General features: G+C 50.9%; 2 protein-coding genes across 2 annotated transcripts; one reads left to right on the top strand and one right to left on the bottom strand.

The window, feature by feature from the left end:
• LOC309887180 (uncharacterized protein C6orf132) lies at positions 1-18,953 on the top strand. The gene is made up of 5 exons (XM_082778700.1): positions 1-234; positions 4,622-4,737; positions 9,975-10,050; positions 10,400-13,184; positions 13,613-18,953. Exons 1-5 carry the CDS (start codon positions 84-86, stop codon positions 13,716-13,718), a joined length of 3,234 nt encoding a protein of 1,077 aa, XP_082634826.1. The 5' UTR covers positions 1-83; the 3' UTR covers positions 13,719-18,953.
• WDR77 (WD repeat domain 77) lies at positions 18,854-23,482 on the bottom strand. The gene is made up of 10 exons (XM_082778701.1): positions 23,268-23,482; positions 22,976-23,161; positions 22,714-22,855; positions 22,585-22,634; positions 21,869-21,939; positions 21,447-21,501; positions 21,087-21,158; positions 20,883-20,991; positions 20,371-20,439; positions 18,854-20,165 (listed from the first exon to the last, which is right to left on the bottom strand). The coding sequence occupies exons 1-10, from the start codon at positions 23,458-23,460 to the stop codon at positions 20,006-20,008; spliced, it is 1,107 nt and encodes a 368-aa protein (XP_082634827.1). The 5' UTR covers positions 23,461-23,482; the 3' UTR covers positions 18,854-20,005.
• Positions 23,483-23,494: the final 12 nt, after the last annotated feature.

Raw genomic sequence — 23,494 nt, forward strand, 5'->3', positions numbered from 1 at the left:
TCCGCTCCGCTCCGCTCCTGCCGCCCCGCTGCCTCCCTCGCAGCGGCGCGGCCCCGGAGCCGCTCGGTGGCCGTCCCTTCGCCATGAAGAAGCACCACTCCGTGCAGGGCACCTTCAGCCGCCTCTTCGGCAAGAAGCACGGCGCCGCCGCCGCCACCACCACCTCGCTCTTCGCCACCAACCCGCCCTGGATCTTCACCCAGGAGGTCACCTCCGACAGCGCGGGCGGCACCGGTCAGTGCCCGTGGAGGGGCGAGCTGGGGAAGGGGGAAGATGCGGGGGGCACGGGGGGACGGCGGCGGACCCGGCCCTTCGAGCTTCGTCCCTCGGGGAGGCTGCGGGAGGCGCCGGCACGGCCGCTGGGGGCCGCCCCCGCGCCCCGACGGTGCGGAGCGGGGAGGTGCGGAGCGGGCCGGGGGGTGCGCAGCGGGGTGCAGGGGGTGCGGAAAGGTGCGGAGCTCGTTGTTGGCTCCCGAGCTGCCCCTCGGAGGGCTCCAAGCGAGGCGAGCGGAGGCCGGCGTGCTGCCGGGGTTTATTTGCGCTCTCCGTGGGTTTGAGTGCAATGCCGTGCCCTGCAGGCTCGTGTAGGAGGGAGCCGAGTTAGCAGCCAGGTAGATAAGGGAGAGCCGTCTGTGGACCAAGCTGGGTGGCTGCGAGGTTCCAGCAGGAGCTGCCAAGGCTCCAAAGTGGGAGCGAGTGTGGGGCGAAGCGGCGTCCCGCTGCCATCGAGGGGTGGGGACACCCCAAAGGGCGGCTGGAGGAGCTGAGGTTCAGTGAGAACACGATGGGGAGTTCCACGCAGCTCTTGCACACAGAAAAAAAAAATGCTGGTTTCTAACTGTCGTAAACCTGAGAAGAACTCCAGCTTCCCTCTGATGTGGTTTGGATTAGAGAAAAAAAAAAAAAAAAAAAAAAAAAAAAAAAAAAAGAAAAAGTCGCTGTGTCTGCTTATTACAAGATTGATTTCCGTGTCTGCAATTGCAGTACAAAGGCATTCCTTTCAGGTGTAGGGAGCTGCTGTGGGGATCAACTTGCAAAGTAAAAGCCAGGAGTCTTTGAAATCAAGTGTAAATAAGGGCCATTGAATCACTCCTTAACATCCTCTTGGCGTTTATGCCATTAATTTCATTTATATGGGGTAGTGTGACACACGCGGGCTGAGTGACCACGCTCAGCGCAGCGTGTGCTGAGGTGCGTGCTCATGGTGAGGAGTGGCGTGCCCACAGCCCAACGGGCCCAGGGGCAGGTTTTAGGGCATCCTCAACTCCTCCGTCGTACCCACTGAAGTCCCATCCCAGGCCCTGTCTCTTGAATATTTGCCGCATAGTTTCATGCCATTGTTGCTGCCAAAAGGAGTCCACTGGCTGTGCTAATCCCCACCTTAGTTTTTCATACAGAGTAAACAGAAGTTAGGCAACGTGCGATGGGTGTAGGTTTGCATGTCACTGACTCAGAGATTCCTGAATATAGTGACTGATGCCGCCTCCTCGCTGCGAGCCGTGGATACCCCAGTGTCAGACGGGCTGCGCCTACTCCAGGTGATGCAACCCCGGAGCAGGAAGGAGTTCCACTGCATGTGCTGCAAATTGCTTATTTTATTTCCCATGACCGAGAGGACACAAATATCTTCAGAACAGGCTGAACACCAGAAAGCAGCCAAAGCACAGTCAGGGCCAGCCGCTTCCGACAGCCTGCGAAGGAAGGTGCGTTTGTTTCCTGAGCCTCCTTCCAGGAAAGGAAGCTGGCGGAGCAAGGTCTTGCTGGTGACAGGCTCTCAGCAGGCAAGTCCTGTTTATCTAGCAAAGAAAACACAACTACAAGCACTTCATTTTACTTTAATTAAATGCATTCAGGTTAGAGATGCTTAGTAATCTAGGATCAAAGACCTTGTGATCTTTAATCCAGTTTCTCACTGAGTTTACTTACTCAGTGACTTATTTAATAGAAAATTCTTGTTATTTCAAGTGTCTGAACTCTGCCTCTTCTCAACGAAGCTGTCTGAATCCAAATTCTCATGTTGCATTGGCCTTATTTCTTGCTGGCTACTTGCTGAATGTGCGGTCACCTGAGGGGTTATGCAAAACTAGCAATAACAATAATTATTTGCTGGCATCTCGGGGATCCAGGCAGCTTCTCCTCTGTCACTTGGGCCCCTTACAGGCTGGGAGGTTGTAAGCTGTTGGTAGGACTACTGTCACCAAAGCACCACAGGTTAGTGTTTTTTCAGGTGAAGAAAATGCCCCTGTTGTAAAGATGCCCTTGTGAGAGAGGTTTTGGATAAGGGGAAAAAAGGAAGTAACGACTGACCGCAAGGACAGCGGCAGGATGATGGACACTGCTGGATGTCTGCCAGGGTAACTTGTGGTGTACTGGATGGGAGAAAGGAAAAGCTTGCATGCTTGCTAGGCTAGGTGTTATGTCTCAAGGCAATTCCAGATTCATTCACCCCTCTGGAGCCTGGGGTAGCTCATGTCCAGCCCTAGCATGGTCAAGTTCCTTATTGCAGGTGTTTGTACAAGTGCTTTTCTTCTGCAGGGATGCACATAAACGTTTGCCCTTCCCTTTTGCCATTAAACTAAGGGCAAAGCTGCATTTCCTTGGAAGCTTCTTGCCTGATCTCTGCTGGTCCGCAGAGGGCAGAGACTTAGAGAGAGCTTCTTGTAGTCTGATGAGAGGAAGACCAAGGGGCTCTGTTACATCTGTTTGAGGCGTTTGAGTTTGTTTTAGCTGGAGAGGTGCTCGTGTAATGATTTCTGCATTGTCGTGTGAGACCGCATGTCATCCGTCCGAACCCCAGTTGGATCCGCTTTGATTAATTTATTATTATTTTAGAGAAAAGCTGCTGTGCCTTCTGGCCTCCTCTACCTGTCTGCAATGCCTGTTCTCTCCATCTTGCTTGCTTTAAGGTTATCACATCCGAGCAGGGGGTGGCCTCATGGGGGGGGCTCAGGCTGGACAGGGGGTTCAGGCGGCTGTTGGGACCATTTTGGTCACCAAGGCAGGCAGGGCAGGTGGCTCTGCTCGGGCGAGCGCTGCCTGGAGGTTTGGGAGGCTTGGGTGATGGTGATGAGCCTGTGCGGGGCTTATGCAACCCTCGCTCTTCTGCTCCTCAGCCTTCAACCTCCGTACAGGACTTGACAGAAACTATTTCTGCGCTTCACACCTTGGCACGGGAGTTTGAGCACTGCGCTTCCAAATTGCTTAAGGAGGGAAAAAAAATGTGTTTACTTCTCAGAGTCAGTGTCTTGGAGTGGAGGGGTTGGCTGTCTGCTGCCTCCTCTCTCTAAAACAGCTATTGAAATCTGCTAGGTGGGAACGCTGCGGCTGAGTTTTCTCCCTGCTCACAGCCGTTTTGCATGCTTTCCCCCTCCTTTCTCAAACCCTTGTGCTGTAATTTGGTCTCCTTAGCTGCGAATTATTTGTGTATCTCCTTCCAGCCAAGGTGGGGTTTACATGCTTCAGTGCTTCTGCTTGTTAATTCATGCTGTTAATCAGACACAAAGAACGTAATTAAAGTAATTTTATGAGCTTTATTCACCGTCAGAAATAAACCAGCCCAAAAGGCGTGGCTGAAGGTAAAAGCACAGGGCTGGGAACCTGGAGGACCTGATAGCTTCCCCTGCTCGTGACGCCAGGGCTCTGCGACAGCCTTTCTGCCGCAGTTTCTCCATTTGTGGTGGCATTTAATGGAAAGACGCTCCCAGCCTTTCTTTGTAGGGCAGGAGTCTGAAAGTGTTATGTCAAGCATGATCTGTCCTCCAGTGTCAATTGCATTGGAGGCCAGACGAACTGCTCCAGCATGCAGAAGGATGCTGTGGGCGATGTGATGTCCCCCGCATCTCCCTGCCACTGCCCTCAGCACCCGTCCTGCTGGCAGAAAAACACACAAGGGGCAGAAAGAAAACTTTCTGGGGGAGCCCATGTCCATCTCTGTGTCCCAGAGATGTCCCAGCAAGACGTTGTCATCCACCTGAGTCCCAAGGGACTGTGCTGCTGCCAGCGGGCAGCCAGGCTCGGGCTCATGCCTGCTGTCCCTCCCTGCTGTGCAGGTGTCGGGGTCGTGCTGTCGTGATGGGGCCGAGCAAAGAACCCGTAATTAGCTCTGTGCTTTGATGCAGCTGCTCTGTCCACAGGCAGCAGCTCCTGGTTTGGTGTGGGCTCCTGGCTTCAGCCTCCCCCCAGTACCAGCTGCTGACAAATGAGACAAAAAAAAATAAATAAAATCCTGCCCGTACTTAGAGGCTGTTGTGTCATCTCTGGACAGCCACGGTCCTGGGGGCTGGAGCCTCACCATCATGTAAAGAGCTGATCTGTTTGCTCCTAAAGTGTTTTCCTTCCCCAAACCTAACCTGGGTGTGGAGTGAATTGAATGCTTGTGCTGACTGGTGACTCTCCTGAGGTAAATTTAAGTTAGTTGCTATTAGAAATAAACCTTTCAGAGGGACTTGGCCTGCCCCGTGCTCTTTCAAGCCCAGCACTGGGAGCTCCGGGAAGGCTCTTGCTGTCGCAGGGTGCCAGGGCTGCCCAGCTGGGTCCTGCTTCCTGAAACGAGTGTTGTCCAGCACTTTTCCCCATTGCCTTGAACACAGTGCTGCTGCTGACAGCCTTCTCTTCCCCTCAGGTGATGTGATCGAAGTGTATTATGGCGATAATCGCTTCGGGACGATGACCGACTCTGGAACAGCAACACTCAAGCCTCGTCCGAGAGTCCGGCCGCTGCTGACTTTCTTACCTCTGGTGAGTACCAGGCTCACTGCTGAGGTTGGCTACGGCAGAGCTCATAGCTGGTGCCCAGAGCCTGCTGGTTTGGCTGCTTCTCTCACCCTCTACTTGGGGGAAGAAAATAAATGAAAAGCCAAACCACTCTGTAATGATGGTGGATACAAGGGATTAACAGGTGATCCAAGTTCAGGATTTGTGTTGGATGTAGGCGAGGTACTTGGGTGAGAAACGTGTTATCAGACTTGTATTTTCAATTAAAAATATCTCTGAGCACGTAGGTGATAGAACTGGCTCGCACTGCATTTTTTGTAAGCACTATTGGCAGCCTTTCTCTGGATCAGGCATGCTGCTGGATGGAGCAGATAGCAGAGCTGTCACGTTTTTGGCATAGGAGCGAGGAGGCGATGCAGCAGGTGTCTGTGCAGAGGCTGATTGCCTGCACCAGCTCCAGACACACTTCATTCTGGTGGGAGACCAGGGAGTGTTAAATGTAAGCACGTAGGAAAGCAACTCTCTGGCTCTGTTGCAATTCCTCTGAACACAGGGAGACCAAAGCCCCTGGCACAGTGACTCCTAACTGCCTGCTCCTTTCTAGGACCCTCAAAATGTAAGTTCTCCATTAATAAACTTTACAGGAAATCTTGTCCAACACACGGAACACCCTCGTGTGAGTCTCCTCTGTCTCATAACAAACAGTAGGCATGAATGTCAAATATCACAAGCTCAGCAACCATGCGAACTGGGGAGTGGGTGAGGTTGCATTTTTTCCTTACTCTGTAAGAAATTCGGCTTCTGCAGAGACCCTGTCGCTCCCTCTGTGACTCTCCAGAGGCCGACAGGGAGGAAAGATCTGCAAGTCCTTGCCAGATGGAGTTAACCCCAAGACAACATCTTCGTGTGTGGCTTGTTGAGCTTGCAGTGGTTGAGGTCGCGTACCTGGTGAGCTCTGACGGCGAGCATCAAAGCGCCAGGAGGCGAAGGCAGCCGCTGGCAGCAAGCAGGCGATGTGGAGCTGCACTGAGGGCGAGGCTGGGAGTGGGAGCAGGACGGGGGTTTGCTGCCGTGGTTTCTAGGTTTCGCTCTCTGCATCAGAGCAGCTGTGGGTGGCTGTCACACCTGTGTTATCAGGATGTGCTGGTGAACCTTTACGTGGTTGTTGGACTGTTTTTCCCAGTCTCTGGGTGGGCAAAACAGCTCTCAGCAGAGCTACCAGTGCTCCAGCAGCAGCTGGACGTGGAGACCACAGCAGTGAGCACCAACACAGCTGGACCTGGATCTGTCTTTAACCCAGCTGAGATCCCCCCCTGCTGTCTCCAAAAGCCACAAGTGCTTGCTGCTGGCTTCGATGCTCTGCTGCCGAGCTTTTCTCCTGTATAACGCACCTTTCTGAAGGTTTTATCTCATGAAGACCACAGGGAAGTGCATGACTGCTCAGAGGTGTTCTGGAAAGGGCAACAGCTAAACCTGAAGTGATGCACGCAGGTCACTGAAGACGGTAAAACACTTAAAATCCCTTTGTCTTGACAAGTAAATCCTCTCTGAGCAGGGGATGTTTTCCTTGTACATCCTCATCCTTTTAGAGCCATCATCACCTACAGCAGCACATGGGCTGGTCTGCTGTCAGCCAGCTACAATTAGCAGTTCGTGGGGTTGTGCAGGTGTCATTTGGAGGACAATTGTGGGGGTTATACATCAATTCGAGTGCATAATTAGCAAGTTACAAAGGTTATGGGCACAAAGGGGTTGTGCCTTCTGTGATGCCTTCCAAAAGACAACAGCAGGTGAAAGAAATCCTGCGTGAGCTGGGTTGAGTAGGAGTGGTGCTTGAGAAACTCCTGGTATTGCTGACTTCAGTGTGTGACCATGCTGGGACTGGGTTTTTGCAGAGCACAGCTGGGCTCTGGCATCTTCTCAGAGCTTCCAAATGTTTTACTAGTGGAAATGAATGTGTTTCTGGACCGAACAGCACAAATGGAATAAGTACTCAGGGCCATCACCCTGGCAGTGGTGTTTGCCTGCAGCCTTCAAAGGCACAGCTGGCACTGGGGGGGGGTTCCCCACAATGGCCCTTCTGAGGGTCCCTCTCACCCTGCTCCTTTTCCAAGAGCACCGTGTTTAACTGAGGAAATCAGTAGGTGTAAGCCACGTTTTTTAAGGACCAGTCCGTGTTGGACATTTGCATTATTTTGATTAGGTTTGATTCTGATTTGTCTTGGCACAGACGCTTCTGCTGCCACATCCGTCTTGGCGCTGGGTTGTAGTGCAGCCACCAGGCTGTTCTCCTGCCTTAACCCCTTCTTCCCATCCCACCCCTCCGTGTTCCCCGGCAAGGGGCAGCTGTGGCACATGCTTGGGGGGTGCGAGCCAGGGCGATGCGGTGCCTCGGCCATGGGCACCTGGCAGCTCTTCTGCTGCCTGCCCCCAGCAGCGAGCTGCCCTGCGGGGCACTGGCTGTCCCTCAGGACAGTGTCCCCTTCCCCTGGGCACAGGACAGCGTCCCCTTTCCCTTTCCCCATTCCCTGTGGCTTCCTGGGAGCTGCGGGTGAGGGCAGAGCTTTGGCAGCCTGCGGGACTAAATTCCTTTGGTTAACCACCAGATGTCCCAGGCTCTGCTTCAAAACAAAGAGTTTGGAGGTAGCTGTCCACATCTGGGGAAATGCTTGGCCTTTTTAAGATGCCCAAGATGTAAGGCAGTTATATTTTGGTGCCTTTTTAAGGAATGGCCTCGAACCCTAGCTGTAATATATATCATGTAATATATGGGGAGCGTGGGCTTCCAGGGGAAGTCCATGGGAAGAACTGGGGACGGTGAGGACAGGCAATCTCTTTCACTGAGGGCAAGGGATATCTGTTTCAGGGATTCCTGGTCATCCCAGTGAAAGCTCACCCCAGCGGGATCCTCAGCACACCCAAATCCAATCTGAGCACCGCTGACTGGAAATGCAGGTTCCTGCTGCACCACCCACCAGAGGCAGCAGCCAGCTCTGAATCAGCTGGAGCTTTGCTGAGCTGGTCGCGCCCCTAGCAAACACAAGAGGAAAATAATCTTTCTGGTCATCTCTCAAGGCTGGCAGCGTACTGGAGATGCTTTCCATTTTAGAAGCCAGCTTATGACATGGAGATGGGTGTTTTTTTTTTTGAGATGCTGAGCTTTAGCAACTGCAACAGAAATTTTTAGTGTTAAACAGGCTCGCCCGGTTTGTAGGACCTGCTGAAATGACATGTCCAAAACTACTCATCTATGACGTGTGGACTTTGTTTCCTCCAATTTTGCATAGAACTCTTCCGTCTGCTGTTCCTTTTCTACTCCCATCCAAATGTATGATGCATACATTGATTTTAATTCAGGTCAAATGAGTGCTCAGACGTTTTTGTTTCTCTCTAAATGAGCAGGTATCCTCAGGGTGCTCCCAAGACTGGCAGCAATGAATTTTCACAGCAAATGGAAACTGCTGGGCTTTTTTTGTGTGGCCTTTGGTATCTCATTGCACTGGACAATTTCATCCTCAGATCTTGAAGTGCCTCTGTTACCCTTTATCTTCCCTCCGGCTTTCAGCTGAACCTAAGGATCTCTCCCCTGCGTCGTTCTGTGTGTTTAGGAACAGTAAGGAGGTCTTAGATGAGGTTGTAAGGCTCACCTCGTTTATTTTGCCACTAACTGATCAGTCTTTATGCTTTAGCAGACCTTGGCTTCTCCACCAACGTGAAGTTGCCTGATCAGTGGTGCAATCCCGTGAGCTGTGTGTTCCCATTCACTCTCTCCAGGCTGATTTATAACTGGCTCACTCACTTGTGGTTATAGAGGATCTTTGGTAATCTGCAAGGTGCTAGGCTTTGCAAGCAAAGCATGTGTATTTTCTTCTTATTTTGCTGGATGGTAGTGGGTAGGGGGGTCCCAGGGCCCTTCTGAAGGAACTCTGGCTGCTGCTGCTGCTAAAGTAAGCCCTGCCCTAGCAGCTCTCACGTTCCTGAACTCCTTACACCCAGCGCAGTGTGTAATGTTAATGTGCTGGATACACTGAGCTTAACCTTTGGTCAAGGAGACTTTGGAATCCTACAGCAATCTCCTGTAAAAATAGTGCTAATACCAGTGAAAGGCAAAGGGCACCGGCTTGATTATTATCTAGGCTTTTGTGTACAGAAAACCAGTGCACAGCCGTGGTGCAGACTGACTGTAGGATGTTTCCTTTGCACAACGGGCTGTTAACAGCTAATGCAAACAGCTGCCTGGGGTGAGGAGCAGTGCAACAGGGCTGGTCCTGCGAGGACGGAGCCAACGCTGAACGGAGTGTCCCTGACTGCTGCCCAGGGGCCTGGGAGCTCCTCATATTTCCTCACTCTGGTCTCTCCCATCGCTGGTATGTGAAAGCCCAGTCAACTGCTTCGGTCACTTACGTCTGTGCTGACAGCCTGATTCAGCATCAGTTTGTGTTTTGGACGTGGGCACATTAGTGTACGTTTCGTGAGCAACTCCAATCCCTCTGCGGAGCAGTCTCAGCAGTGAGTCACTGGAGGAAAGAGGAGAGGCTTTCTGCTTTTGGCAGGTGTATGAGGCAGGAGCCCTGGTCAGCACTCTAGGTGAGTCAACATGCCTTGAATATCTCACAGTGGGTGGTTATAATTATCTAAACTGCCCTAGCTGTAAGCATCCTCACAAATGTGTAGGCTGCTAAATTGCATGGTCCTCTACCAGCTAAATGCACTGCTGAATTTTCAGCCTGAATGCTAAGGGAGTAATTGAGAGTGAAACAAACCACACAAGTAGCAGTTTTCCCCAGACTGTTCAGATATGCTGGTGCCAGAGTTTCCCAAAAACCTGGAAGCCTTTCTGCAACTTCAGTGACTGTGGTGTGTACGTGACTGTGGCAGAGGCTGTCAGCGCTTGCTGGAGAGTAATACCCACAAAACCAGTGGGAGCTATTAAAATTGGCTTGGTCTGTGAATGGTGAGAAACTAATCCTGCTGATCCCACGCTGTGGAGCTCTAGGCTTGGATGTGAAACAGCCGTCCTCCTGTACAACCTGACTAGCATGGGGAATTGTGTCCCTGTGGTTTGTGTAACCTTTATTGCTTTCCTTGTCCCCTTGAACAGTGTCAACAGCAGCCGTTGCAGTACCTCGTGTCCAGGAAATGGCACTGCATCCCGTCAGGCTCCTGTTTGCTGAGATGAATTACCAGCCACACATCCTACTGCCCTTTGTTCTAATACCCTGGGCATCAAACTAACAGCTCTGTTTTCTCAACTATTGCAGAATGCCCAGGAATCCCACGGGGTGGCTGTGCCAACGCCATCAGTGCCAGAAGACTTTGAAGAAAAAGCAGCTCTTGGTAAGGGATCTTCTCTGTTAAGAGAAGATATGTTCAGCAGTGCCCTGCCCTTGGGCTTGCGGTATCCTGTGAAAGAAGTGTGCATGTACCACTCTGGAGCAGACAGTCTGGTCATGAGATTTTTAATGCTAAAATCAAGCCTGCTATTAATAACTTTTTGAAGTTCTTGAAAATGAATTCATTTCTATGGGGTGAGGCATAGTGGCTGTTACAGTTGAGCAAGCTTCAGACAGCCGTTGAGCAAAATAAAACGGCTTCCTAGGAGGGTGGCTGGCCAGAGGCAATTCTAGGCTTCGTGGTGCTGACGGAGAAGGTGTTCATGCCACCGTGCTCTTGCTCTTCCTTGCAGGCCCTGGCTCCCAGATCAATGGGAACTACCGAATGTACAGCTCGGTGGGGGACCTGCGCCCGCAGGCTCTTGACGGGGATGAGCTGGATGAAGACATCCCTCCACCACCATCAGTACCCCCTCCGCCCCCGCCAACAGCACGGGCCCCCTCGCCACCGCTTCCAGCCTCACCAGCCCTACAGCCTCCTGAAATGCGGCCGCCTTCACCACCGCTGCCACCGCCTGAGACGGTGCCGCCACCTCCTGCCATGGCACCTCCACCACCCCCAGCCTCCACCCTGTCCTCCCCTGGCATGCTGTCCCCTCCAGACTTCATCCCACCGGCCCCACCGCTCTCCAAGGCCCCCGTGCCCTTCACCAACGGCATCTCCAAGTGGAAGTCTGAGACTGTGCTGAACACGAGGCAGGCGGACGCCGAGGGACCACTCCACACCACTGAAGCCCAGGTGCCGGCTGCCCCCAGCCCGAAGGAGAGCCTGCAGCCCCCCAAGCAGTGCCCCGAGCCCCATCTCACCTTCCCCAGGTCCTTCAAGGTGCCTCCTCCGGCCCCGGCACGGTCCTCCTCCATCCCCGTGCAGGAGAACCAGCCCGCCCGTCAGGAGCCCTTCTCCAGGCAGCCCCACGCCCGGCCTCCCCTCCCGCCATGCTTCACCATAAGACCCGCAGCCAAGGCTCACGCAGGAGAAGCCAAGGAGAGAAATCCCCCGCTGAGACAGCCCCTCACCAAGATGGCTGTGCCGACCCCTCCACCGCTGAGCCCCAAGCCGGGTCCAGAGATCATCGGCCGGTCCCCGCTGCCCAGCTCAGAGTCAGAGAAGAGTCCCCAGCCAAAAACCACCAGCAAAGACTCTCCTCCGAAACCCGAAGTTCTGACTGCGAATGACCTGGAGCTGCCTCCTCCGGATTACCCGACCTCTGAGGACAGCTGGAAGGATGCCGGCAACCTGAGCAGGCTGCAGCATGAGCTCTCGGCCCTGCTGCGCTCCCCCAGGAGGGAGGAGAGGCAGATGGAGGTGCCAGCAGCTCCCCGGCCCACAGGCGGCAGCACCAGCCATGCTGGCAACCATGTGCCTGGCCCCAATGGGCCCCAGCTCACTGAGCCTCCCAGGAAGATCTTGCCATTACCCACGGGAGGGGAGAAGGAGAGGAAGGAGGGGCCCGGCAGCCCCCCCATTGCCATGGGCAGCCCCCCCAGTGAGGCACAACCAGCTCCCGAGAGCAACCCGGCCGTGCAGCCCCGCAGTGTGATGAAAATCAGGAACGAGCTGGAAGCTGTGTTCTCCCTGAAGAAAGAAAGAAAGCCTGCTCTGGGGCTTGCTGGCCAGAAGCAGGGCCCTGAGGATGGGGGCAGCACCCCGCGTTTGCGGCTGAGCCCCCCTGACCCGGGTGATGCAGTGCTGCCAAAACCAGCCCCGAGCCTGCTCCCAGCCCCGAGCCTGCTCCCAGCACCGGTGGTGGCTGCTGCTGAGGAGCCGACCAGGCAAGAGGAACACCCCGTTCCTGTCACCCCTGCTGCTAACAAGGCCACGGAGAGTTCAACCACTGCTCCCCAGTCCCCTGACAGCAGCGTGAGTGCCCCAGAGCCGCCTCAGAAGCCAGAGGAGGAGCCCCCTGCTCCCACTCCCCCATCGCCCCCTGTCTCCCCAGCCCCGCAGCCTGGTGCTGCCATCTTCCAGTACAAAGTGCACCGGGCTGGGGCTGGCTTGGCCGAACCTCCCTGCCCCAAAAACTCATCCAGCAGCCCCCCAGGAGCCTTGGGCCCGGGGGAGGAGGAGGTGCTGATCCACCCTGTGACGGGTGAGCGGGTGGAGCGGGGCTCCCCCATGGCGCTGCTGCTGGCAGCCCGGCAGCGTGCGCAGCGGGGGCGGCTGGGCAGCGAGGCGGGGGGCCCACCGCGGGCAAAGCCACCCCCCAAACTCGGCAGTGCCGCGTCGGACACCACCTCCACCACCAGCTTCTACCGCCATGAGTCCAGGCCCTACTCCTTCACCGTGGTGCCCCGGCCCGTGTCAGGGACAGGACAGAGCAAACCGCCCTCCTTCTCCAGCTCCTCGGAGCAGGGACGGGTGGTGGGTGAGGGGCAGCCCCCTGGGCACCAGAGGGCCACTGCCTCCAGCCTGCTGCGGGGCCTCCTGGAGTCAGGTCAGCCAAAACGCCCCGAGCCTCCCCGCTCTGCCATGCCCAGGGATGACGAGGAGGAGGAGAAGAACGGGGAGATGACGCTGGACTATGCCATCATCCCACCACCCCCTGAGTTCAGCAACGAGGCGGATGAGGCTGACGGGATCCCCCAGAGCCAGGAGGGGAACCGCAAGTGCCCCAGCTTCCCCGACTGCAGCCGGGGCTCGGAGGCACCACGGTACTTCAGGTGGCCCGGCTACGGCCGTGGCTACAACTACGGGAACAGACAGGAGCCCGTGGAGCAGAGCAGGAGGAACAGCGACCTGACGCCCCACTATCCAGATTACAGTGGCTCTGCTGGCTACTTTGGCCGTGGTCCGAACAGCCGCCCGCTCATCAAAAAGCGGCTCTATGTCTCGGAGCCTGAACGCTCCTACCCTAGGGCAGCTGCCCGGGGTGCGGGCGCACTCTCATCCTATGGCCCTGGGGCATACAGCTCCTCGGCTGGGGAGGGGGCTCGCCGCCTGGGCTCTGCCCACCGGAATGGCCCCGCCAGCACGCAGGGCAGGCGGACATCCATCGATTCGGCTGGGAAAGCCGGGCCGTACGGCGGTGCTGACACCAAGTACAAGGCGCAGAATGGGGATTTCTCAGCAGCCGGCAGGTAGGTGCCTCCCTGAGCTGGCCTCCCGATGGTGCTTGGAGGGCTTGTGTGGTATGGCTGGGCAGTGTGGGTTGTTCTAACAGCCCTGGACCAGGACCAAAGGATGGCTTTGGTCTTGCTCCATGGCTGTTATAAAGACCCTAGGGAAATTGGCATGAAAGCACCACTTTGGGTCACCCACCACAAGCAGTGGAGAAAAGAGCTTTGCAAGTGGCTTTTGCTCCACCAGCTCCGCGGTGGGGATGTAATGGCATCACGGTGGCCATGCTGATCACAAGCAAACACAGACGTGGGTGAGGGGCTACTGGGGGGCTGCTTGCAGGGGAGAATGAAAGTTTTCCTGCTCTGATACAAAAGCACAGTTATTTGGAATAAAGATGCGGGATTTCCTTGGCTTTCAGTGACTTTCCCTGTTGTCTTCCCTCCAGACCTGCCCACGGCAGCTCACAGTACAGCGGACACACCAACACCTTCACGGTCAGACCCGGGACACGGCAGCCTATCTCCTACGCCTACCAGAGTGGTCACCGGTAGGCTTGTCCGTGGGGCTGCTCTGCCACCTTCGTCCTTCAGCTGGCAAGAGCTGAAGAGGTGCCTCAGTGGCTCACCTCCCTGGGCACCAGGGACAGTCCCAACCCAGCCAGCAAATGAATGCACTGCTTGAAACTACAGAGGGTGAAGGCAGAGAGCAAATCTGGGACTTGAACTCTTCTCAAAAAACTGTCATGGAGAGTAGTTACTACAGAGGACCGGCTGCTGTTCGTGAGCAAACGTGTTTTTCCTTCTCTTCCTATTCTCCCGGTATTATTTTCAAAATTGCAGCTTGTTAGGTCTTCTAAGAAAGTGAAAGGGCCTAAAGAGTCTTAGTTCTCTTTAAAGAGCATCACCACTGGAGAGACTGTTTTCAGTTTTGTTTTTTTAATTGGTTTAAATGCAATGTGCTTGGGAGTGGGGAGAAAACAACTGGGAGATATACATAATGGAAGCAAGCTGCTGTATATCTAAATCTAGGGGAATTAAAATAAGAATGTGAGGTCAATTGGATAGAAATAGTTTAGGATGACTAGATCACCACCTCCCTCAATAGCCTTAAGCAAATCAGTTATACCGGTGCCTTAAAAACAGCTTGGTGCCTTAAAAACAGCTCGTGGCTCTCTGTGCCTATCCCCAGGAGCTGGGCTCAGCAGCTCCACAAAGGTCTGAGCCCCCTTCCCCTGGGTGTGACCACAGGGGTCAGCAGCTTTGGGAGCGTGGGGCCTTGCTTTCCTGTTCCTTTTGGTCACTGCAAATGTTTCTGTTGCTAATTAGTCATCGTGGAAGGCTGAGGCCGGACTGGATGGCTGTAAAGCACTCCAGCAATACAAGACATTCAGCAATTCTTTTCCTTTGTCAGAGGTGGTGGGTATTAGTGACTCAACAGAATGGTACCGATGGGGCTTTCTTCCAGGATTACTTTGCCGCGTAATACCCACATAAACCCCACCTCTACAAGCTAAGCAACTTAGTTCTTATAAACTGAGGCTTGGCTTTGTTTGATTTCAGGGACTGATAAGCTAAATTTGGGTAGTTGTAAAGTATTTGACACTCCTGGGTGTGAAATGTCTCCAGTGACATACCTGAGGGACCTGTCTCCAGCTATTCCCATTAGCACATTGTGAACACTTGTCTGGGTGTTGAGTGTGCGTGCAAGCCTGTCTGCTTCTGCCCCTGCGGATCTGTCTGAAGGAGCTAGTGATGGCCATGCTGTGCCATGGGATAAAATAGTCTGAAAAGGTATCTCACGCTTCAGAGAGCAATGTGCTCTCACTGTAACTGACCAGGTTTTGAATAGCTAACCTCCGGAACTTAGGAACAAATACAATCTTCCTCGTAGGTAAACTTGCTGAAAATCACTGTAAGATAGGTGTAAAAAACTTGTAGAGAGTATTTTCTAATCACTGATAAACTAAAAGCACTTTGAGACATTAGTCTACTTTTATTGAAAGCACTTTCTATTCTCAACATTACACAGTATCATTAGTTCCACTCAAGCTTACCTTGCATTGTGTTGCAAGCAGATTTTGCTCTACAATTTGACTCAAAACTCAGTGATATATTTTTCCCTCAGTGCAATTTTCAAAACAGTTATCTTCATTAATGTCACGTTGTTGACATTTGTTTTATATTATTCCCAACTCTACCTAATAATTTAACAGCTGTTTCAAATATTGCAGAGGCTTCAAAGTATTCTGAACTTTACTTTGCTGTGAATAAAATGAGAACACAAATACCATAATCAGTCTAATAGCTAATTCATAGGATGTTGTTATGCCAGTAAGTCACAGTGACTAGGAGTATTTCCAGACGTGCTCACTCCAGCTGGTACTGAAATAACACAGTTTAAATAACTGGATGTTCACTTGTGAAGAAAAGGAACTATGGAGTAGCCACCTGGGTGTTTAAGTGTACCAGTGTCATGCAGAATAGCCATTTGCCCTCCTTCTCCCCTTCCCGGTGAGGAAGTTTCCCATGTGAGGAGCATCTTGAGAATTCTTCTTTATCTATGGAAGTAGAGCCGTGATCATGTTTGCGTAGCTTCAGGGCTGTGTTTTACTATCGGATGGAATTTCACCACTTTCACCTAAAACAAAGCTTCGCTGATAATACTGCAACCTGATCTAGAGGTTTGCACAATGAGGAGTTACAACTGGAAAATTAATTCCTAAAATTAGTTTAAATGTAAACAGTTGTTGGGAGACTTTGGTCTATATGAAATTCACACAAACAGTCTCTGGACAATCTTCCCCCTCTTACAAACTTTCCTAAATCTGAACATAGCCCCAGCAAAAGTTTCTCTCTTTTTTTTTTTTTTTTTCCAGAGCAAAATGTGAAACTCCAATGTTGGCACTTAACTTTGAATTTCATGTTTACTATTTCACCCACACATACAATTCCTATGTAGTTGTAATAGGCACGGTGTTGCACAGTGTGGAATGTCTTGTTTCTGGTAGCTGTGTATTTGTTTATATTAAATAGTAGAAGCCTGAGAATGTAAGTCAGTTTTATGTACTAGCCATTATTCATTCAAAGAACACCCATTCTGGGAATGCATGGTAGGCTAAGCTGTAATGAAATCAGGCAGGACTGTTCACAGTTGTAAAACTGGTTAACCAGAATGTCTGAAGCAGTGAAACTATTCTATTCTTCAGACACTTTGGGCTATCCCTGCTGCTTTTGAGTGCATTAGGAAAATACTAGAGTTTCAGTAACAACTAGACAGGCCAAGGCCACTGGGAACTGTTCACGTTACAAAGAAATCACTGTCAGGGCTGTTGACAGCCAAAGAAGTGTAAGAGTTAAATCTGTAACTCTGCCAGAACAGGGAAGAGCTCCCTCTTGCTTGCCCAGGTGATCTATGTGCTGTACCAAGTACCATTCCTGTTTCTCCTCCTTCTCCCCCAGCTGTTTCACTATGAAAACTTAGCAATAGAGGAGGAGGAAACTGAGGGGTATTAACAGAGCAAAGCAACCTACCTTACAGACCAGCCGTAGCACTAGAAGTTATCTTGACACCTGACAATGGAGTTCTTAACACTTCAGCTCTCTCCCAAGTTTGGTCATTCAAGTCTTGATACCACATAAATCATCCCCTACAGCCGTCTTCTCCTCAAAGTACCTGCTAATGTAGCATAACTGATAGCTTTACTTGTAAAGCCTTTGAACAAAGTCTCTTATTTATGAGTGCCATTGAAAACTAACCTTCTTGCATTAAATATGTCTGGATGTATTGTTTTATTACATGCAGTCTGACTCTTTTTAGTATACTATTGTCCATCTACTATTGAGATTTTTGCGTGTAGACTTAACAGGACAGGAAGAAGTCTCAAATTGGCCTCAGTAACAGTCTGAATTTCACCGTACCTAGGGCTTTGTCCAATTCCTACTTAGCAGCTGATACAAGACACTGTGGCAATTTAATTGTTTCCAGAAGCCAGATCGAGGAAGGAACAGGCAGCTAGCCCTAGCTGCCCCTTTGCTTTGGAAACACCCCTCGCATCCAGCTGGTTAGGCAGGCTGAGAGCTTTTACACTTCAACCTGTGCTTCTATAAATAGCATCCTTGGTTTTGAACTTTTCATTAGTAACGCAACTTGCATATTTATTTGCAAGTCCTAACTAGAACGTTGTACTTAAAATTGAAAATGCAGCGTGAGTAATGCAAGCAACAACATAAAAGGCAGGCTTGCCTTCATAGTGGCTGACTCTCTCCACTCCTCCAAATTGTTTATTTGCATTCCCATCTCTTTAATCCAGGCCTGGCTACAGAACAAGGTTCTTCATTAGGGAAGCGTGCGATGTATCTTGAAGCTTTTACTGTGGCCATAAAGTATTAGTGTCCCTAAACCTGAACAGCGTGTAAAGTGGCCTGGGCAGTGTTAGCATACCACAAAACCCACAGAATTCTCCAATTCCTTTGCAGATAGTTTACAAGTCAACAAGCATTGATGTGGTGGTGTCAGTGTTTCTGCTGTGCTGCCTGCATGCTGGTGGGACTATTTAACATGGCCTTGCTGGCTCCTCGTGATTATACCCTTGCTAAGCTAATACAGCAGGTTAGTGACTGCTAGATAAACTGTTGCTCTTCTGTGCTTCTCTTAACGTGGTGAAAAAGACAAGTGGTAAAATGGGTAATGCTCTAAAGGAAGGTGCAAACTTTTGACTACTGTCACGCTGGCAGCTGCTGCCCTCCCGTGGCAGAACACAAAGCTTCACCCAGATTTGCAGGATGCTGAAGCATTTTGTGCTACCACTCTGACAAAGTCTTTAAGCAGTTGTACCGGAACAGGATTAAGCAATAACATTTTGTCCGTATGGTTTTCACCTTGCACCACTATGCTTATTTTTGCCATGGACAGTAGTGGTGTACCCACTGCATGACAATTCGAGGAACTTATGTGGTTTAACACTTGATACTGGGAACTTGTTTCTTTTAGCCATGGTGTTTCCACCATGGAAACACTACTTGCATTAAATAGCAACGTGGTGCATGTTTATTTAAGAACCGTTGCAGCTTCAGGGCTGAAATCACTTCAGCTGTATCAGTGAGCTCAGCTAGCTCTTTAATATTATGGAAGTGGCCCAGTGAAACTTAAAGCCAGTTATTAATGAACACTATGATTTATTTTAAAACTCTTCAATTGTTCTCAAAGACACCTTTTTCACAACCAGCACAAGACCTGTTTCAGTTTTTAATACACAATCAGAGATCTGTAACAGGTGTAACTTTTTCTTGTTAACTTTGCTTAGCTTGTTTAAGGGATAGTTTTGAGGGAACTTGTCAGTTTTCATAACCATTTATCTTTTCCTTAAAATACACTGCTCTAGATCAGAAAGTTTGCTCTGTAACAGTTATGACAGTGGAACTCAATAAGGAGCAAAGTAAGCTTAAAAGAAGAAAAAGTACAGAGACTGAGAAAGCTTATTTGGCCTAAAAGTTAAGTTAGTTTGGCATGATTTGGATCAACAAAAGTAAAGGTTTATGGAGAGATGAGCCCATTTACAGTTTAGTGTCACTATCATTCTAAAGTAGCATTATTGTAACAGTATTTGTTATTTCATTAGCCAAGACCCACTTTTGTCTGTCTAGCAAGTATTAGTCTGGAGCAAGCCACAGCTAGAACAGTAGCAATGTGTGTAGAGCAAAGCGATTTATTTTCAGTTAAATATGTTCCAGGGAAACAGTTTAGTTTGGAAGATGAGTTATATTACCAAAAAAACCAAAAAAAAAACACCTCTAAGGATTATGTGGAGTCCATCTCAGGGGATTACAGGAATGTTTCATCCTCTCAAGTCTCCAGCAAAAAAAGTCACTAACTGCAAGTGCATGAGGAGTCTTGTTTATCACCAAATTTGATTACAGGAGCAAGCAAATGAAGACTGAAATCCTTAGTCCAGTTTTCCCCCTTAGGTAACTTTTTGTTCACAAGTCTTATCTTTGACTATGTTGCATTCAGCAGAGGAGCTGAAACATGGTGTCAAGCTACTAACTTCTCTTGGCTTTCAGCCCCTCTGGGCTGGCCTCAGCCTCAAGCCAATGGTTGAGCATTTACAGGTCCTGGTATTTCAGCATGTCATGCACCATCACAAAGCTGTTTAATTATAGGGCTGCAGCTGGGATCCTTGTCATACAGCGTACGCGACTCGTCACACCAAGCACTGGTATTCTGATACTAATGGAAAAGTACACAAATAGTGCTCACCATGGGATTATCCACAATAGTAGATAGCAAAAGCCAGCCTTCTGTGCTGCGTGCTGCACTAAGGACAACAGGGGAACCTTTCTGACCTTAAATACCAACACATCTTCCTGCTCAGTTGGAAGGAAGTATTTACGCAGCAAACAGTTTGCTCAGGTAAGGCTTCTGCATCTACCTTAGTAAAGAGGTGTGGGTTTGTGTTTTGTTTTGTTTTTTTAAACCTCCCCAAATAATTTGTTTTTATTAGTTCAGTGGGTAGCTTGAAGAACCAAGGGAGGAATCAAGTCTTTTTGATTTAATTTTATTATACCTAATCCTATCTCCAAAACTCCTCTGTGCCTGAAGTCACTATTTTTTTCTGGGTAAAATACTGAAGTCTTATCATAGGTGAAGCCAACTCCTGAGGAGAGGGTAAAGGCTGGTTTGTAACTAAGTTATGCCTAATTCAAAATTACTACAAAAACCTTCTTAGTCACAAGCTTCAAGGCAGACACCAGTCCGTAACCAATCCAGTTCACAAACACCTTTGACTTCAGGGGAATCAAAGTAATGTCAGGAAGGAATTTACACCGATGAGTTTATAAAACTATTCTTTCACACAGTTGACTCCAGAAGCTTCACCAGTTGGTATGGGGACAGTGTGATGTAAAACCTGATGATCCCATCCAACTGTAGTGAGCAAGGCATTATCTGAAGGAGACCACGATAAGCCTTTTACAAAGTCTCGATGAGAACGGTTTCTGAACCTGGAAAACACGAACACTCTATTAGCCATAAAGCACTGTCACTAAGAATTTATGGGCTTGTGCACTTCCTAACTGCTAGCTTGTTAGGATGATGCTCCCCAGTTTAAGGACTCTTTTCATCTTCCCTTCAGCATATAAACAATTAACTTAATGAGAAATCAGCATGACAAACAACCACGGTGAATACGCCCCTTTGGGTACTTACACCTCTGAAAGGTCTGAGTCCAGAACAGCTACTGAACAATCTTCACTAATTGAAGCCAGTAAGGGTGAACTAGAGGATAGAGATGAGACACAGTCAGAACAATCAAATACAAGAAAGCTGTAAGGAAAGATGTGTGAGAAGTACGTGTCCTAGCAAGCCAGACCCAGGTAAATTGAATTAACAGACATCAAATCTTATGAATTTTTGTCAGGTTGTCAGTACACTATGCAACAACGTGCTATTAGCATCAGAAAGCAAGCAAGCTCCTCGAGGTGAGGTGAGTGGAGTAAGAAAAATCCCTACGGTGAATTGGCCAATTCCAAATGCTACAAAAACATTATATGTTCACACATCTCCAAAAACAGACGTTATTCAGCTTACTCTGTTCTTCACTACTAATTCTCCTCTATAAAATGACCAAATCTAATACCCCCCTATGTTTTACTCTAAGAAAAAATATGGCTTTCAAGGGCATGTAGTCACACGCTCTACACCGGTATCTCAGCCCGTACCTATGTGTAGAAAATGCAAACCCCGTGATACGTCGGGCATGCACAGTGGAGCTGAGGGCAGAATCAGGATTCTTTGTGTCTACTAGTGCAACTGTTCCATTTTCATCACCTTTAAAGGAGAAAGGGAGAATGAGGTTATTAGCAAAGCTGTCGTGAAAAAGAAGACCTTGATTTGTCTGGTGAAAGTTTAAGATCACTTCTTACCCAAAGCAAAGATGTCACTTTTCTGTGGATGCCACAGGACTGAGGTAGGGAGGTAATTACAGGCACTGCAAACTGTAAGTTAAGGAGGGTAATTGTAAAGAGAGCAGGCAATACAAAGACATTCCTATCCTATCCCAGTTCGGGCTGCTACTGCACTAAGAAGTATTTAGAAGCTGATTTTACTCCTGTGATAGTGTTAGATTTCCTTAGGCCTTAATAGGCTTCTGTGACCCAAGTAGTCAGGTCACTAGATTGAAGTTAGGCGGAGAACTTAGGCATAAAATAATTTATTTCTTCACAAAAAACAAACAAACAAAACCAACAAACATACACAAGCAGTGACTTCATTCAGAAACATACCAATTCGAGTAGCTGGTTTGGGGCATCTGGTGTCCCAGAGTAACGTTCTGCCATCCTATAAATTCAAAGCAAGTAAGGTTTTTACAATGGTTTTGCAGCAGGGGGTAGGCATAAACCCAGATTCATTGCAGTACTGCTATTGACCCACACCCAAACCCACGCTCTCTCTTCCCACGTTTAAAACGATGCTGACATTAACATCAAGTTAGCTCCTTCAGTCATCCCCAGGACAGAGCTAGGAACGCCCACATTTTAATACAAACCTGTACAGATCTGCTCGGTGCAACCGCTGGAACATTTAAACAACACACGGAAATAGCTTAGAACACAACAGGTGGTTTTTCAATCAGCGCATTTGACTGCAAATAATTTAAAGTTAAATCTCATTTTTATCAGGTAGATTCATGCAGAGTTAGCTTTACCTCAGCACAGGACAGGAACACAGTGTCCTTACCAGGACAGGAAGCCACACATGTCACTGCATCGGAGTGAGCTACCAAAAGCACAGAAGGATAAAGAGCCTCAAAGACTGTACCCAGACTTCCCACATATTCCCAGTGCCCCATCACAGAACACAGACAAGGGAACGAGGCTCTCAAAAGGCACAGTGGTGTAATGGTTTATGCCCAGATCCAGGATAACTTCTAGTCAGTGATATCCTGAGTTACTGAGCATCCCAAGTTACTCCCTAGCAAACCGATGAGCTGCCAAACCCAACCACAGCCACCGCAGTTCCATCCCCGTGACAGGAACAAGCTTGAAGCCTCTCCAGACAAGAGGCCAGTTACAAAGGGTTGGGGGGAGGAGGCCAAATGAACAAAACACAGCATCCACTGGCACCAGAGGTCACAGTATGACACCTCCAGAGATCTGTATTCTCTGGCGAGCTGGAGTTCAAAACAACACGGCTTTAATCACGCGAGCAGGTGCAAGAAGGAGATTTCAGTATAGAAGAGAGATTCTAGAACACACTTGGAGATGCAGACAAACGAGTCTCACAGCACGGCTTTGGCAGGGAGAAAAGAACAAGAGAAGGAAATATGCCTGTGCTGGGAACTCCACAGCCTGCTTCACCCGAGGTGATGGCACCAAGCGTGGCTTGGCCCCGGGGACGAGACCACGAGGAGCGGGCACTCACCTCTGTAGGAGTGCAGCACCGCCTGCTGCGGGAGGTCCCAGACTTTCACACTGCGGACGAGAGCAGCGGTCAGAGCCCGGCACCGCCGCCCGCTGAGGGGCAGGGAGGGGGCTGCGGGGGGGCACTCACCAGAAATCCTGCCCGCCGCTGACCGCCTGGGTGCTGCCGGCGAGCACGGCCACCGTCGTCACCATGTCGTCGTGCTCGTACTTGCAGAACTTGTTGACGATGAGGGTCTCGTTCTCGTCCAGCTCCCACAGCTCCACGGCGCCTGGGGGGCACAGGGGGGGCACAGAGGGGTACGGGGGGGGCACAGGGGCAGCCCCCAACTCAATGGGGGACACCGGCAGGGTAAAAGGGAGGAAAATGGGGGCTGCCCCCAGGGTCTTACCGGAGTCGGAGGCCACCAGGATGCCCCTGTCGGCCACCCAGCACAGGTCGGCGACCCCCGCCTCAGTCTGGACGCCGGCGGTGCAGAAACCCTCGCTGGGGGCCCGCCGGGGGTCGGCGAACACCCAGAGGGAGCCGGCCCAGCAGCGGCCGCTCAGCCCCGAGGCTCCCAGCAGCAGGGCTCCGTCTGCGGGAGAAGCGGCTTCAGCACCCCCCGGCCCTATTCCCGACCCCATTCCCGGTCCCGATCCCATTCCCGGTCCCCCCCCCCCACCCACCCCCCCGCCGCCCACCTGCCCGGTAGTGCGCGCCGTCCAGGTGCCGCTCCATGCATGCGGGCGCGTTGGGCGGGATGTTCCACTCGGGGCCGGCCGCCTCCTGCTCCCCCTGCTGCTCCCCCTGCTGCTGCTCCCCGCCCGCGGGGGGCTCCGGGGGCGGCCCCTGCCCGGCCGGGCCCCGCTCCGGCCCCGGCCCCGGCTCCGCCATGGCCCCGCCGCCCCCACGTGTTCCCGCGCCCCGC

Source organism: Aythya marila (assembly GCF_965140915.1).
Source record: "Aythya marila genome assembly, chromosome: 24".
NCBI lineage: Eukaryota > Metazoa > Chordata > Aves > Anseriformes > Anatidae > Aythya > Aythya marila.

Excerpts from the sequence above, each read along its gene's own strand:
- LOC309887180 (XM_082778700.1), top strand. The coding sequence starts at position 84 with ATGAAGAAGCACCACTCCGTGCAGGGCACCTTCAGCCGCCTCTTCGGC. Across the intron at positions 235-4,621 it reads CGACAGCGCGGGCGGCACCG|GTGATGTGATCGAAGTGTAT; the intron begins GTCAGTGCCCGT and ends TCTTCCCCTCAG. Across the intron at positions 4,738-9,974 it reads TGCTGACTTTCTTACCTCTG|AATGCCCAGGAATCCCACGG; the intron begins GTGAGTACCAGG and ends CAACTATTGCAG.
- WDR77 (XM_082778701.1), bottom strand. The coding sequence starts at position 23,460 with ATGGCGGAGCCGGGGCCGGGGCCGGAGCGGGGCCCGGCCGGGCAGGGG. Across the intron at positions 23,162-23,267 it reads CGGCGCGCACTACCGGGCAG|ACGGAGCCCTGCTGCTGGGA; the intron begins GTGGGCGGCGGG and ends CTTCTCCCGCAG. Across the intron at positions 20,166-20,370 it reads GACTCAGACCTTTCAGAGGT|GTTCAGAAACCGTTCTCATC; the intron begins GTAAGTACCCAA and ends CGTGTTTTCCAG.